We start from the raw sequence: 15,806 nt of genomic DNA, 5'->3' as shown, positions 1-15,806 counted from the left end.
CTCTGATGGGGAATTCTTGTAGGAGGGAGAAGCAGAAATATTTTGACGTAATCTATTCTTTCAGCTCTTTGTTTGGATTTGAGATGTCGAGTGTGAAATGGGAAACAACTGATATAGACCTCAGAGGCAACCTGGGGGTGGCGAGCGAAGTCTGAGCACTCTCAGAGGCTCTTCTTACCATCCGTGCAGGCAAACCTCTTCCTCCACTGCCCCTCTGAACGGGGGGCAGTCACCGAGAGCCAATTTGATGTGGTCTAACCCAAACCGTGAGCTGGGGGGACATTACGGGTGAGAATTGGCTTGGTGGCTTGCTTCTGCCCCAGCTCCACCGGTGAGTGGCTTGTGCATTGTGCCACGGAGCAAGGCGCAGCAAGGAGGGTTAGGTAGGAAAAACAGATGGCAGGTGTAGCTGTGCTGTAAATGCGCGTGTGCTGCAGGAGCCGGGTGATAAAGAGAATTAGGGCCACAGCGGCGAGCAGCAGGAAAACCTTCTTGCCTGTCCCGCGCTGGGGGAGCAGCCTGGCACGGCTCTGCAAGGTCCCAGTGGGTCCAGATCTGCTGCTGGGACCTCAGGGATGTGAGGGACAGCCAAAGGGACACCTCTTTTCTGCTGGCTGTTGGGCAGGCAAGGGCCGACCAGCATCCCCAAGCCCAGAGAGGGACACCAGCCCCTCTTGTGCCCTGGTCAGCCAGGTTATTTCAGCACCGCTGCTGAGGGCAGCAAGTCCTGTGGGGGCCCTGGGGGCCCCGCAGTGCCCAGCTGGGGTTGTGCCATGCCACGGCCATCCCGCAGTGCTAGCATGCTGCGTATCACGCTGCCGCTTTGGGCCTGAGCTACGATTTGCTCTGGGAAACATGGAATTGCGCTGCCATTAAACTGATTTGTGCTCAGCCTGTTTATCCTTTTCAATGGAAGTGATACAGAAGCTGAACCGAAATGGAAACCCTGGCCTTGCGTTTCCGATTTAATTTCTATGCACTGTACTCCCCCGTGATTACTTTTGTTCTCACGTACAGTCCAGAGTGCAGGCTCTGTATTATTATCAGCATCACTGGGGAGAAGGAGGAAGGGGCGGAAAGCATCTCTTTCAGCTCAAGCAAAACGCAACAAAACCAGCCCAAAGCAGCAGGGGAACCACTCCGTCCCCACAGTGGGTCCCTCCTTTTTGTCCCTGCCCATGGGCTCAGTGCAGTTGCCTGCTGGAAGACGGAGAAAGCCGAGGACCGGCACGGCTCCCCGCAGCGCGGCTGAGGCTGGTCATGCTGACACCCCGTATCGTAGGCATCAAACCCACGGTGCTTTCCACCCCTGCGCCAGCAGCTTCGCACTGCGCCCTTCCCCAGCACGATGCTGCAGGACAGCACTGCGCTTTCCAGGACATGTTCCCAAAGCACCTGGGGCTGAGATTTGCTGAGGCACAGCACCCGCAGCCGGCGCCGGCTCGGCTTGGGGCACTAGTGAAATCAATGCGTTGGATTTCATGAAATTGCCCTGAAAAAAACAGCATTTCCAGTGCTTTGTTTCTCCTCTCAGCCATCATTTCCCACCTTTTCCTTCTTGCTTGGCCGGGATCGGAGGCTTGGGTGCAGTGCCAGGACCCCAGGAGCTCTGTGCGTAGCCCCCATACTTGCAGAGGACACGTATCAGGGGGGTTGGCAGCACCTGGAGCCAAAATCCTGGCTGGGCCACATCCTGCAGCACCTCCCTGCCAGCAGGCATTGGGGCTGGGAAGGGCTGGCAAGGTGGTGACACCTCGTCCCCACTCGCACCCACGGCGCCCGCTCTGCCCGGCTGTGTGGCTACAGCTGAGTGCAGGACAGGCGGGCTGAGCCATGGCTCAGCACGGTTTGTTTTTATCTAATCCATTTTAGTGTTGAATGAAACAATAACAGCAAATACAGGCCCTGAAGACAAGCCATAAATAATGCAAAAATCAAACAAGCGAGAAGGAGAGAAAGAAAAAAGAATTATACATGTAAAACCAGCACAGAGAAGCCCAGGCTGGGAAGAGGAATCTTCTCTCCACGTTGGCCATTGCTCATGCTTTCTTTGGCTTCCTTTTTTCTCCGCTTCTTTTTTTCTGGAAATTCCTGCGGCACTGAATTTGTTATTGTGTGAACAAAACTTAGTAACTGGGAGGAGGGGGGGGAGAGAGAGATCTGGCTTGCGCGAAGGAGTCGAGAAGGGCGGTAGATGGAGAGAGCCAAGGCTTTCGTCTCTCGCAGCGCCTTGAAACACAGCTGTGCCCCCACCCCAGCCCAGCACCCCACTCTGCCCCTGCGTCCCCGCCGTGGGAGGTGGGAGATGGGCAGGGGCAGCCCTGCCGATGCCGCCCGGTGCCCGCGGGGGTGTCGGTGCTGGTGGCACGGCTCGCTCGTGCCCTCGTTGCCCTGTGCAGCTTGTCCCACCGATGGGTTATCACGGAGCCATCTTGGCTGGGCTGGGCTGCGGGCAGCCTCTCCCGAAAGGCTTCTGAGGCTGCTTATTTTAGGCAGCAGTATAAAAATATCAGGGCCGGTCCTAAAGGGAGGTAAATCAGCAGGTTTCCCTAGAGCCAGCCAAGCTGCCGGGTTCATGTCCTCTGAAGTCCTCTTGCTGTTATCCCAAAGGTTTCCAGGGGAAGATGCAGTGCCCTGGATCAGCCCCTCTACGTTTCTAGGTATCCTGCTCTGGTTGTAGGGGTATTTAAGGCACGTGGCGTGGGAACAGAAGCGGTGCTGTAAGTACAGTCTAAGTTTAAGTTAAATGTATGGAACGTGGCCGGTCCTGCAGTGGTGGGACCTGTAGCGCTGCTGGCTCAGGACGTGCTCGCTGGTCCCCGCTGGCTGCAGCGTCTGGGACTCTGATCCCGGGTTTCTGCCTTCAGGCAGTGGCAGGGACACTGGGGGGACAGTGGCTTGGACCCGTGGCTGTAACGGGGGTGGGGGTGGGGGTGGGGGTGTCACATCACGAAGCCTCAGCCTTACAGCCCTGTGGAGTGAGGTTGCTCATGGGCCAGGGTGTCTGGCTGGTTTGATGTTTGCTCCCCTGCTGAGCCAGCCCTGAGGGAAGGAGGACAGCAGGCACCAGGGGTGCTCCCCCATCGCTGCTTGTGGCTCTGGTTTTCTGCCACTGGAGCTGCCGGGCGCCCCAGCCCCGCTCCGGGTGCTGAGCAGAGCTCCAGGGCGCTGCAGAACCACAAGACACCCTTTGGCAGAGGCGGAGGGGACAGGGTGTCCCCAGGCAGGGAGAGGTGGGGAGGGAGCAGCTTGTCTTGGTGCCAGACAGCTGGCCCTGCCAGGCCCTTCGTGGTGCCCCCAGGTGTGGTTTGTGCACGGGGATTGCCAGGAGCAGTGGCTCAGCCTCCCCACACTGCTGCTGGGGTGCCATGGCACAGGGACTGTCCCTGGGGGCTGGTGCCTGGGTCTGGGGGAGCAGGAAGCCACTGGCCACCAGACCAACCATCAAGGCAAGCCCATACAGAAATGCCATCTGTGCCTGATCTGGAGGAAACATGCTCTGGCAGCGGGGTGACTTTGTACCAGCCGCTTTTATGCAAGATCAGGTGGTGTCCTGCCCCCGACACGAACACAGGGTTTAGCACAGGCACCGTACAGCTGCGCTCCGGCTGAGTCAGCAGCCCCGCTGCGGCGTGCTGAGCCACGCAGAGCCCGTGGGCAGGACGGCTGGGCTGTCCCCCATCCTCCAGCCCCAAAGGTACCGCTGCTGCCCAGGGTGCGGCCCTTCGCAGGGCCCGTGCTGGTGCTGCTCAGGGTGCTCCTGGGGAGCACAGGAGGCGTTTGGATACTGCTCGAGACCATTCCCAGGAAAAATACTATTCCCCTTCCAGCGCAAGGAGAAAGGGCAGCTGCCAGCTGTGGCTGGGCTGTGCTGAGAGGAGAAGGCCATTTTCTCCCTGCGTGGGCAGGCGTGGGATGATGGCCCAGGCTCCAGCAGGTACCAATACCCTGCTCTTCCCAAACGGCCTTTGCAGGCGTTGCCTCAGGGGCAGCCCCGTCCCCCCGTGCCGGGCTGGTCACGGGCACGAGGCAGAGCACAGAGGATGCCTTCGCAATGTCATCGTGACCCTGGCGGCTCTCCCAGAAGGCACTCGTTGGACAGACCTTTCTTTCACCTCTCCGGTGCAAATGTTTCCATAGCCCTAAGAAGAGCCTGGATTTTTTTCCATCCACCATTCACAGCTACCAACGGGGAAGAAAAAACATCTACGGAGACCCTCGTGCTATACTGAAGCCTCCTCTGCCCAGTGCTCGCTCATCACTCAAGTGCCTGCTGAGCTGGGTGCCTTTGGGTGAGCACCTAAAACATCCTGGTGACCCAGCTCATGTCTGTGGAGACAGGAATCCCGAGGAGATCTGCTGAAATAAATAAAGAGGAGAAGCCCCACTCAACTAGCTGGTGCACATCCTTCCCAGCATCCCAGCACTCTCATGCTGACCCAGCCTGGAACATCTCTGGTGCTGGAGCCCCCAGGCCAACCCTTGGGAGATACTCCCTCGGCAAACACAGCTCTCCTGCTCTTTGTCTCACAAGAAGAAAAAAATCAGCCTCCTCCCAGCTTGGGAAGCATTGAACCACTAACCGACAGCGGCTGCGGCAGCGGTGGGCCAGCCCGTGTCCCAGCCACCTCAGTCGATGAGCAGGGGAGCGTGGCTGGCTCCGAGCCCGAGCTCCACAGTGGCTGCACCCTTACACTCCTCATTTATCTCTTGCTAGCTCAGGGCTTTACACCCCCAGCATCCACAGCTGCCTTTGCAATTATTTATTGATCACTTGTCAGGATGTTTTCTTTGCTGATGGGGCACTGAAGCATGTGCAGCCAAAGCGAGAGAAAAGACGTTAAAAACGAAGGAGCAAAGGTGTGAGGAGGGTGAGCAGCTCTTGCACAGATGTGATTGCTGCAAGAAACGGCCTGAGCAAAAACTGCCCTGAGCTTCAGCATCCTGCAGAGATGACCGGGATCTCCTTCCCATGGCCCTGCTCCGATAACCTGCCTGCCGAGCCTGAAAGTCACTCTCCAGATTGGCTCTGGGCCGTCGCGGGTTGTACGTATCTGTCCCTGCATGGGGTCAAGCAGATCCACAGCCTGGAGCTAAAGCAGTGGACAGCAGGGCCAAAGCCTCCCCCTTCCAACGTCTTGGCCCTTCAGAGCTCTTCTCCTCCCCTGTGCATCCCCCATCCCCTTTCTTCTGGCCCTTTGGCTTGGTGCTTCCCTGACTCCACGCCCTGCGGTGCTGCGGGCGCCGCGTTTTGGGTGGAATTGCTGGTTGCCACCAGGAATCGTCTTTGCAGGGCAGCCCCGCGGGCTGGCGGCGGTGTCTGGTGCCAGCCAGGCGGTGTCAGTGCCGGAAGGGGATTTGCATCTTAAATACTTCTCCATGCTCTTTTACAGCCTCAGAGCAACTGCCAGAGCAGATCAGGTTGCCGCACACCTATTCCAGGCTCCCGCCTCGGAGCAGCTGAAAGCAGATACTTCAGGAGGCTGAGCAAAAGCTCCTGGCTGGAGAGTCATGCCTTCACGTGGGTGAGCGGGAGCCGGTGACCCCGGGCAGCTGGGGGCTGGGGGGGCTGGGGGTGGTCTGCTCTGGCTGACCTGCTGCGGCTCGGTGCCTCGTGCTCCTCGCTGGTGTGTCCCCGCTGCTGGAGGGGTCCTCCTCAACTTTTCCCCTGTTTCTCCCCGCTTCTTACAACCTCTTGTGCTGATTGTGGAGGACGTGGGCCAGGGCAGCCCTTTGCACTGTGGCAGCCTGTTTTCATGCCCTTCGTTAGCAGCCCATCCATTAATGAAGGCCCAGAGGAAATGCAGTGGCAGCTTTCCATGAGCCAGGCCAGCGCTGTGCCTCCAGCCACCCGGCCTGCTGCCCCCCAGCCAGCCCTGGCAGCTCTCCCTCTTTGGTTTGTTTTTACCCGTGTGAAGCAGCATAGTCCCAGGAGGAAAAACTGCCCCATGTGCTCTGGCCCCTGCTCTCGTCCATCCCTGCCCGTCCCTGGGCACCAGCAAGGAGGGCAGCTCCTCCGGATGCCTGTGCTCTGGGGGCTGGGTGGGAAAAGAGGAGAGGAGGGAGCAGGTAGGGTGGGGAGGAGGGAGAGACAAAGCAGAAGGGCCCACAAATGCACGCTGGATGCGGGGGGAATGATGGAGAGAGGAGGAAGTGGGCACGAACGTGTTTGGCAAATTAAAGCTTCTCCCTTTGTTTTGCTGCTTTGCAGATAGCTACAGGAACACTTAGTGCAGAGCCCGGGGTCTGGATAAGCAACTCTTTTAGCAGCAGGAAAGGTTGTTAAATATTTATTTGTAAACCTGGAGTCTTTATTTCTAAAATGTAGTCAAGTTCAATAAAATTTGATTTAGCTGGAGCAGCTTAGAGGAGACGAGAGCACCGACTCCAAGAGCCGCGTCTTGTGCAAAGCCAGAGGGGGGGAGCCCGTACCCGTACCCGCACCGCAGCCCGGTGTGGGCGCACGGTGCCGCTGGGGTTGGGCTCACTCCTGCATGGAGCTGGGAGCACCAGCACCACAGCTCCTGCAGGGATGGACGGGGTGGGGATGCGCTCCTCCAGCCCTGCCGAGCCCCCCCGGGATGTGGCTCGCTTCGTCCTAAATTGCTTGTTGTCGTTGGATGCTCTCGAAAGCATCTGGTTCAAGGGTGAACGTCTCCCACACTGTAATTTATGGCTGCCAGGTGGGGGTTATAGCTGACTCGGGGATTTTTGCTGCTCGCTCGCTGTCAGCATGGCAGATTGCTCAGTGCCGAGGAGCGCTGGCTCGGCCCTGACTGCTGGGCACTGCCATGGGGCAGTGGGCAGGGACAGCCCAGGGACAGCGGTGACAGTGGGGGGCACGGCCAGGCGTGCTGCCCACCCCTTGGGGCAGGAGGGGAGCAGCAGCCTCAGGAGCAAAACCAGTCGTGGAGCTGGGCTCCCCCCTGGGTCACCGCCTGGGTTTGGCTTCCCCAGGGCCATTCCTCCTGCGTGGTGGCAGCCTGTGCTTGTGGCGACGGAGCAAACCCCACACACGTCAGTGCTCCAGCCTGGCCCTGGGCTGCATTTCCAGGCCCAGGCCCAGAATAGCATCTTTCCTCCCAGCGCTGAGCCCAGCCGGAGCCGCTCGGCAGGCCCGCATTTCGCACCAAGGCAGCACTCCCCCGGCTGATGGGCTTGTGCTTGGGAGCCCTCGTCCCCAGGCAGCAGCGTGGTGAGGACAGGGGTCAGTGGATGCCGTCGCCCTGAGCATGAGTTTTGCTTTGGTTTGCACTAGTTTGCTTATTGCCTGCAGGTAGCGAGTCTGGCAGCTGCTCCTTTCTTACAGATGCTTTTTTTGTGTCCGAGAAGCGAGCGCCACGTTCATGCCGGAGGGCTGCAGCTCTCCCTGGGCTGGCGTGGCCTGTGCATCACGGCTGTGTGGGCTGATCCTGCCTGGCAGCTGGTGCTGGACCATGGCTGGGACCCCCTGGAGGGGTGCTTGGGCATGTTTCACGGTCCTACTCAGAATAAATCCGGGTGGGCTTGACTTTTTGGTGGTGCTTTGTCTCAGTCACATCCTGGTTTCCCGCAGGCAGCAAGTGCTGGGAACAGCCACTGCCCTCTCCCCCCGGTGAGGCCGAGGCCTCTCCCCGCAGTCACCCCAGCCCACCCGAGGTGGCCGCAGCCCCTCACCTGGCTGGTCCCCATGGCCCCAGCACAGGGACTGTGTGGCGGCAGGTGCAGGACAGCCAACAGGGCAGCGGTGACTTTGGACTGAGGTTTGCTGATGTGACGTGAGTCCAGCCACTGGCGGGGGGGATGCACGACAGTCTGTAAAGCCGTGTGTGGGTTGTTGCCGTCAACTCACACAAAAATCATGTTTCGAGTCATTTTGTAGAAGGGCACCTCTTAATATCCACCTCACCTTGAGGCACGAGTATTCCTCTGAAACAGCCAGAGGTAAATGGGAACCAGAAGTGATTTAAAGCTCATCTTAGCCCGGACTATTCAGCTTATTCATTGTCTTTCTCCCAAAGCTCTTCGGTGACTCTGGTTATTAAGATTACAGATGTTTTTGTCAGGGATTGTATTTATCACAGATTTAAATTTAGCTGAGAACTAATAACATGTGAGGTGTGTCTAGACTTTAATTCTGTGCAGGTGGGTTGGTCTCGTCTTTCACGCCATGCAGATTTCGCTTCATTCATCGATCACCTCTTTGCTTGTATTTTAGCCGCGGACCCTGCAGCGCTCCCAGCAGCTCTGGCTGCTGCCCCTCTGCTGCGGGGACAACAGCATGGGACTGAATGCGTTGCCACCCTCTTCCCACCTGTAGAGGGGCAGGATTTGGCCCACAGGGGAGGCCCAGGGCCACTGCAGGAGCCGTGCGTGGGGCCCTGCGGTGGGATTCAGCTCCCACCCCCTCCCCGTGCCCAGCAGGGACCAGCAGCGGCTGCACGCGCAGGCAGAGCTGAAATCTCCGCACCGACCGCAGCCAGCTAAGGCTGCCTGGCGCTCTAATGAGCTGAAAGCTTTTCAGCCCTGGTATAATTAAGCCCCTTAGACTGTATTTTGTTTTGCATGCAGTGTTTTGCTTTTTTCTTTGATGACTTTCTCAGCACGGCTGCGAGGAGCGGGAATTGGTTTCCAAGAAGCACCGGCCGAGGGAGGCTGCGCGTGAGCCGGCACGCCTTGGTGGGCTGTGGGACACAGGCAGGACACGTGTGTGCTCGCCGGCCGCGTGCTGCCCACGGGGAGAGGCGGCTGGGGACCCCTCGGGAGTTCAGCTCCCACCGGGGCCACGGCACGAGCCTGGGGAGCAAACCCCCAGGCAGCCCTGGTGCTGTCCCGGCGCATCCTTCCAGCAGGCCCCAGCCCGGCGGCCCCGCGGGTGGCTGTGAGGCCGCCCAGCACCGTCAGCGCCGGGGAGGCGATGACACGGGGGATGATGAATTGTAAACAGGGCAAACGCCTCTTCGCCGCCTGGCCCAGGCCCAAGTGAAGCCACTGGAAATGTTTCTACCGGACTGGGAGGTGCGAGGCCGGCGGGAGGGAGCTGGGTACCGCTGCCGAGGGAGCTGTGCGGGACCAGCCCCCAGTACTGCACCCCCTCGCTTTGGGGGTGACGGGCTTTGGGTGGGCCCCGGCGACCAGCCCTGCTGCAGAGGTGGCAGGGAAAGGGGATGGGGAAGGACAGGGACCCTGGATTTCTGTGGGGACTCCGGGACGTCGCAGCCAGTGCCCAGCACGCCAGGCCTGGTGGTTTCTGTGATGGTGCTGGTGGACATTTTTACGGCCAATCCATCATCTTTCATCCTTGCATCTTGCAAAGACGTTTTGAATAATTTTTTGGGAACAAAAGTTATACTTGGGTCATATATGTGTAGGAAATGATGAATATAAACAGACGCAATGGAAGTAATGCACAGCATGCATACCCTACCCATAAATAGCGCCGGAGCAGGGAAAGTAATGTACAGGACATATAATGATGGATACAAATGGAGCCCGTGGAAGTAACGTATTGAGTATATTCAGTCATAGCCATAAAGAGCATTAGTGGAGGCAACGCAGAGCGTACACATAACAATAGATATAAACACGGTCCGGAGTAGCATCTAATATGCAATATTAATATGATTTGATCCCTCACAACAGCTTGAACAACAAGGAAATAAATGCAACAGAGGCAGCACAACAGCGAGCGTTTCCTTCCGCCGGCCGATGGGCCGGGGCGGTTGGGGGCTGGGCACGAGCCAGACCGTAACCGCTGAGGTCTCCCAGCCCCCCAGGGAGGGCAGCAGGGCAGAGCCCCGCACCCCACAGAGACCCCAGACCTCACGTCAGGCTCCGGCTCCTCTGGAGGTAGGCTGGCCGGCTGCTGCTTCTGAGTCTGCGTGGCCGGGGACTCACCTTGGGGACACACTGAGACCGGGCTGCTGCGGAGCCTGGGGAGGGGCAGGGGGCTGGCTCCTGCGGACCTGCCGCCGTTGCTCCCCGCTCGGACACCCCACTCCCCGCTGACCCCGAGCGGGGTTCCCCCAGATGCTCAATCCCACACTCAGCTCCTCTGTGTTTGCAAAGCAGCCTTTATATTCAGGCTCCATCTACAGGGAACAGAATAATTTCAGGAGCTTAAAATAGGATGTAGATAGATGTGTTTAGTATTAGATTTTTTTTCTTTAAGAAGCCGAGGAAGCGAGGTCTGTCTGACACAGATTCCTCAAGGCTTTCCACTCAAAGTCTGTGCACGTTCAGTCATCAAGTGGAAAGTTAGGGGGTGGGGAGGAGATACGGTCTTGTAGCCAAAGGGCTGGATTTCAGCTGGCAAGCGAGAACCTCTGCCCTGCCTCAGCAGTGCCCTTCGCCCCGACGTCAGCCCTACCGGGACGGCAGACCCTCGGCCGTGGTCATGCCCGTTTGCTCACGTCCACCTTGCTCTTTCTCTTCCCCCGTGTTACCTGCAGGTGAGAGATAGGATGGTAGCTGGGGAGGCGAGTATGCGCAGCCCAATCCTGGCCTGCTGGCAGCCGATTCTCCTCCTGATGCTGGGATCCATCCTGTCCGGCTCCGCCACGGGCTGCCCGCCACGCTGCGAGTGCTCTGCCCAGGAGCGCGCCGTCCTGTGCCACCGAAAGCGATTCATGGTCGTGCCGGAGGGGATCCCGACTGAGACCAGGCTGCTGGACTTGGGCAAGAACCGCATCAAGACGCTCAACCAGGATGAATTTGCCAACTACCCTCACCTGGAGGAGCTGGAGCTCAATGAGAACATTATCAGTGCCGTTGAACCTGGGGCTTTCAACAACCTCTTCAACCTCAGGACGCTGGGGCTCAGGAGTAACAGACTCAAGCTGATCCCCTTGGGGGTGTTCACCGGACTCAGCAACCTTACCAAGCTAGACATTAGTGAGAACAAAATCGTGATCCTCCTAGACTACATGTTCCAGGACTTGTACAACCTGAAGTCTTTGGAGGTGGGGGACAATGACCTTGTCTACATCTCCCACCGGGCCTTCAGCGGCCTCAACAGCCTGGAGCAGCTCACCCTGGAGAAATGCAACCTGACTTCCATCCCCACGGAGGCCCTGTCTCACCTTCACGGCTTGATCGTGCTGCGGCTGCGCCATCTGAACATCAACACCATCCGGGATTACTCATTCAAGAGGCTGTACCGGCTCAAGGTCCTCGAGATCTCACACTGGCCCTACCTGGATACTATGACGTCCAACTGCCTCTACGGGTTGAATCTGACCTCCTTGTCCATCACTCACTGCAACCTGACGTCCATCCCGTACGTGTCGGTGAGGCATTTGGTTTACCTCCGGTTCCTGAACCTGTCCTACAACCCCATCGTCACCATCGAGGGCTCGATGCTCCATGACCTGCTCAGGCTGCAGGAGATCCAGCTGGTGGGAGGGCAGCTCACCATGGTGGAGCCCTTCGCCTTCCGCGGCCTCAATTACCTGCGCATACTGAACGTGTCAGGGAATTTGCTGACCACCCTGGAGGAGTCGGCCTTCCACTCGGTGGGCAACCTGGAGACGCTCATCCTCGACAACAACCCCTTAGCCTGCGACTGTCGGCTGCTCTGGGTTTTCCGGCGGCGATGGAGGTTGAACTTCAACAAGCAGCAGCCCACCTGCTCCACCCCCGAGTTTGTCCAGGGCAAGGAGTTCAAAGACTTCCCTGACGTCCTCCTGCCCAACTACTTCACCTGCCGCCGAGCACGGATACGGGACCGCAAAGCTCAGCAGATCTTTGTGGACGAAGGCCACACGGTCCATTTTGTCTGCCGGGCAGATGGGGACCCGCCCCCCACCATCATGTGGCTCTCCCCGCGGAAGCACCTCATCTCTACCAAAACCAACGGGCGGCTCACTGTCTTCCCTGACGGCACGCTGGAGGTGCGCTACGCCCAGATCCAGGACAACGGCACCTACCTATGCATCGCCAGCAATGCGGGTGGCAACGACACCATGCTGGCCCACCTGCACGTGCGCAGCTACTCCCCAGACTGGCCCCACCAGCCCAACAAGACCTTCGCGTTCATCTCCAACCAGCCCAACGAGAGCGATGCCAACAGCACGCGCGCCACCGTGCCTTTCCCCTTTGACATCAAGACTCTCATCATCGCCACCACCATGGGCTTCATTTCCTTCCTGGGTGTCGTGCTTTTCTGTCTGGTGCTCCTCTTCCTGTGGAGCCGGGGGAAAGGCAACACCAAGCACAACATTGAGATCGAGTACGTGCCACGGAAATCCGATGCGGGCATCAGCTCTGCCGACGCACCACGCAAGTTCAACATGAAAATGATTTAACCAGGCAACACAACAATTTGCAAATAATAATGGTGGGTTGGTTTTGTGTTTGGTTTTTTTTTTTTTTAAAAAAAAGAACAAATGAACAAATAAAAAATAATTAAAAAACAAACATTGCTAACAAACATACCGACCTCTCTCCTTCCACCACGCCCTCTGGCCCTGTCCAAACCCACTGCACCCGCACTGTCATCACCTCTTTCTCCTCCTCTTCTTTATACCAGGAAAACGTTCAGCCGATGTCTTCAGGACTCCTGTGTTTGTAAGAACTTTGTCTGATGGACTCTGGTGTCAGATATAACTCTGAGAGGGAAAAACAACAGAGGGGGGAAAAAAAAAAGAAAGAAAAAAAGAAATAAAATCAATAAAAAGTTACGAACTTTCTTCTGTAACTTTGATTTCAATAATATGGATTTTTATGAAAACTTGAAATAATAAAAACACCCTATTTCCTATAGATAGTTGGAATGCAAAATCTTGACTTCTTGATCTGTCCAGTTCTGTACCTCTGGCGAGCGCTCGCTTCCAGCCCGCTCACCAAGACCAGCCCCAGGCCAGGGCTTGGCTCCCGCTGCCGCCAAAGGGCTGCGCTCCCCCAAAAGGCGCTTCGTGCCGTGCCTTGGGCCCTGCACAGCACCCACAGGACTTTGACGGTTTTTTTCCTGCGGTCCGGCGGTGGGTTTATAGCCAGTTGCCCTGCCTGCCCCCAGGGCCGGGGCAGCGGTACCACGGTGCCTGCCCTCCGTGCCGTGAGAAGGATGCAAAGCACCGTCGCAGGGCAGGCAGCAGCTCGCCGTGCCCGCAGCATCATCTGGGCATCCTCCTGCCTTTTGCGTGGCCAAAGGACTTTATGCCTGCCGTTGCCGTGTCCTCTGCGGTGGGGGACAAGCTGGCTGTTGTGCTGCAGACAGCTGTCCCTGCGGGCAGGGATGCTGCAATCCCATGAAGCGCCGTTGCTGGCAGCACAAGTGGGCAGTGCCCGCCCGGGTGCCCCCAGAGCTGCTCCCCACCTGCCTGTCAGGACTGTCATGGTGGTCGTCAGCCCTGGCCGCTGGCAGCCAGACTCGCAAGCACCCCCAGGCACATCCAAGGGAATTTAGCTTCCAGGCTTGCAGACTCTCTCTGAAAAAATAAAATAAAATAAAATAAAATTACATCATTTCTAAACACACAAACGCACAGCCTGAGCCAGAGAACAGGCACAGGGCTGCAGCAGGGAGGTGCTGCAGGCTGTAACGTGCTGGCTGTCCTGGTGCTAGCTAGCTCCAGCATGCCCATCACCATGGGCTCTGGTCACTGGGCAGCAACCTGCCTTTGCTCAGCTCTGGTACTCAGGATCAGGAAGGTTTGTGTTGTCTCAGTGAGGGAAAGGGGAGGAATGGGGTTAACCCGGCCCCCGGCAGGGCTGCACCAACGGGGAGACGGGAGACGTGTGACAGTGCCACCCTGCCCTGAGCCCCGCGCTGCCAGCAGTGAGGCATGGCGGGGCTATGGTATACAGTATATCAGTATACAGGTGTCGTACAGCAAATGAATTGAAAGGAGCAAACTAGGAAGGCAACCACAGAGGGGGAGAGTGAAATTAGGAGAGAGAGAACAATGGGGAAAGAGATGGCTCAATTCAAGCTTTGAAAAGTACCATCAGAAAAGCTCTGAAGCATCATCAGACCAGCTCAGCCCTTCTCCAGCTGGTTTGTGCCAACTCCCCAAGCCCCAGAAGGTGCAGAGCAGGGGGAAGGCCACTGCCAGCACCCACCCGCAGCCTGGAGAAACAGGGCCAGTACCACGGCCTGGGGATCCCAGCACAGCCTGATAGCCTTTGGCTGTGCTGGAAGTACAAAAAAAATCCCTGCAAACAGAGGCAACATGGATATTAAAGGCAGCAGGTGCTTCCCACCCTTCCCGGCTGCCACCGGGAGCGGTGGCACTGTGCTGGCCAGCGGGTTCCTGGCCTGCCCAGCCTCGGTGGCATCTCCACAGTGGTTGAGCTGGGATTTGCATGCTTGATTTGTAAAGCACTTACTGAGTCTTCAGGGATCAAAGTCACTACAAGATGATAAAAAATAAGTGACAGGAACCTGGAGCGCCGACAAGGAAAAGAATGGATTTGCTTTTCTTCCAGCAACGTGCCAATCTAGAAGAACCTGAAACATCTGTGCTTGTAGGGAGGGGGGATTTTTTTGCTGGTTTCTTCTTTCTATTCATCTTCAAACAAAACATTTTGTGGGTTTTTTTTTCTCCGCAGCAGGTTTCAGGAGCTTTGATTTGTTAGTTTCTCATCTCTAACCAATCTTTCCTTTATAACTTCGAAACCGAAAACTTTTTTTTTTCCCCCAAGCCTATTGCTTTTGTTTTGCTTTTCAAAAGAGCCAAAGAAAAACACTTCTTTGCCAGCTTCCCCTCCCACCAGTGTTTAACCAACATTTTCAGTGAGCTAAATATGAAACCACAAAGAGCAACACACAAACCTGGGCTCGAAACTGAAGGTGGGCACGCGTGGTTCCACCTGCACCACAGATCCTGCTCCAGGGACCCTTGGCACTGCCCCCCGGGAGAGGCAGGGATGCACCAGGGCCTCAGCCCTCCAGAGGAAGATGCCAAGGCGAGCGTAGCCGAGAAAGCTGTGTCCAGCAGCACGTTAGGTGCAGAAACCTCAGGGTGAGCCTTGTTGCCAGGACTGACAATAACTCCATCAGCAGTTCAACAAACGGCAGAGAAGTAGAGGGGGTCTGTGTGATCCTGGGCAGCTATTAACGCCAGCAACTCGAAACAGCTTCTCAGTTTACTCCGGTTATCATTTTTTAATGGTGTAATTAAAAGAGCTAATACAAGACACAGAAATTAAAAAGAAAAAACACTAATATCCAAGTCCAACAAGGTATTTGCAGCACACTACAGCGTTCTGGCAAGCAAAGGGAGAAACCAAGTCTTTTACTATTAAAAAGAAACTTTAAAAAAAAAAAAAAGGAGAGGAAATTATTTCTTTTCTGTGTAAGGTCTCAGGCTGTGCTAGCACAGGATTCTTCCCATCCCGGGCCCTGCCACCCAGACCCGCAGACCCCCGCGGCTCCAACCCTCCCCGGGGGCAGAAGCCGCGCTGCCGCCGCCGAGCTGTGCCTCCAAGTCCCTCATTAGGGAGTTTGCCCAATGCTCCGTAGCACTGCTGCCTGCCACACAGTTTATTATCCACACTGATTTTTTAACCTTCAATGCTTTGTGAACTGGTTTAATTATTTTTTTTTTTCCGGTCACTGTGTGATTAAAGCAGATGGATGGAGCAGAAGAAAAGCATCTCAGAGTGGCCAACATCTCAGCTCAGCAATTTTTGTGGCTGGTAAAGACGGGAGGAAAAAAACCAACCCAAAGAATAAACAGCTTAGAAGAGGTAGCAAAAACCCCAGGAACAGATGTGTTTAGGGTTAGGTGTTAGGAGGGGAAACACGCCTTACCTCCTCTGCTTCCAGAGTGGGAGCCCCATGGGGATCTCCATGACAGGCAGCGTGTGGGGATGCGGCAGGGAGG

At 56.9% G+C, this 15,806-nt stretch overlaps 1 protein-coding gene across 7 annotated transcripts in view; it reads left to right on the top strand.

Annotated features, from left to right (window-relative positions):
- LINGO1 (leucine rich repeat and Ig domain containing 1) overlaps positions 1-12,347 on the top strand; it is a 176,516-nt gene extending 164,169 nt beyond the window's left edge. For 3 of the 7 annotated variants that reach the window (XM_080395439.1, XM_080395440.1, XM_080395438.1), the window contains one exon: positions 10,431-12,347. In XM_080395439.1, coding sequence (XP_080251565.1) covers positions 10,443-12,284 — 1,842 coding nt within the window. In that variant the 5' untranslated portion in view covers positions 10,431-10,442 and the 3' untranslated portion in view covers positions 12,285-12,347. Of the gene's footprint in view, positions 1-2,524; positions 2,661-2,696; positions 2,721-5,393; positions 5,526-10,430 lie in introns of those variants that run through there. The other 4 variants (XM_080395437.1, XM_080395441.1, XM_080395442.1 and 1 more) reach the window with 4 other exon arrangements.
- The last annotated feature ends 3,459 nt before the right edge of the window (positions 12,348-15,806 follow it).

Source organism: Falco punctatus, assembly GCF_963210335.1.
Source record: "Falco punctatus genome assembly, chromosome: 7".
Taxonomy (NCBI): Eukaryota; Metazoa; Chordata; class Aves; order Falconiformes; family Falconidae; genus Falco; species Falco punctatus.
The sequence above is the reverse complement of the archived record's forward strand: the minus strand, read 5'-3'. Positions and strand labels throughout refer to the sequence as shown.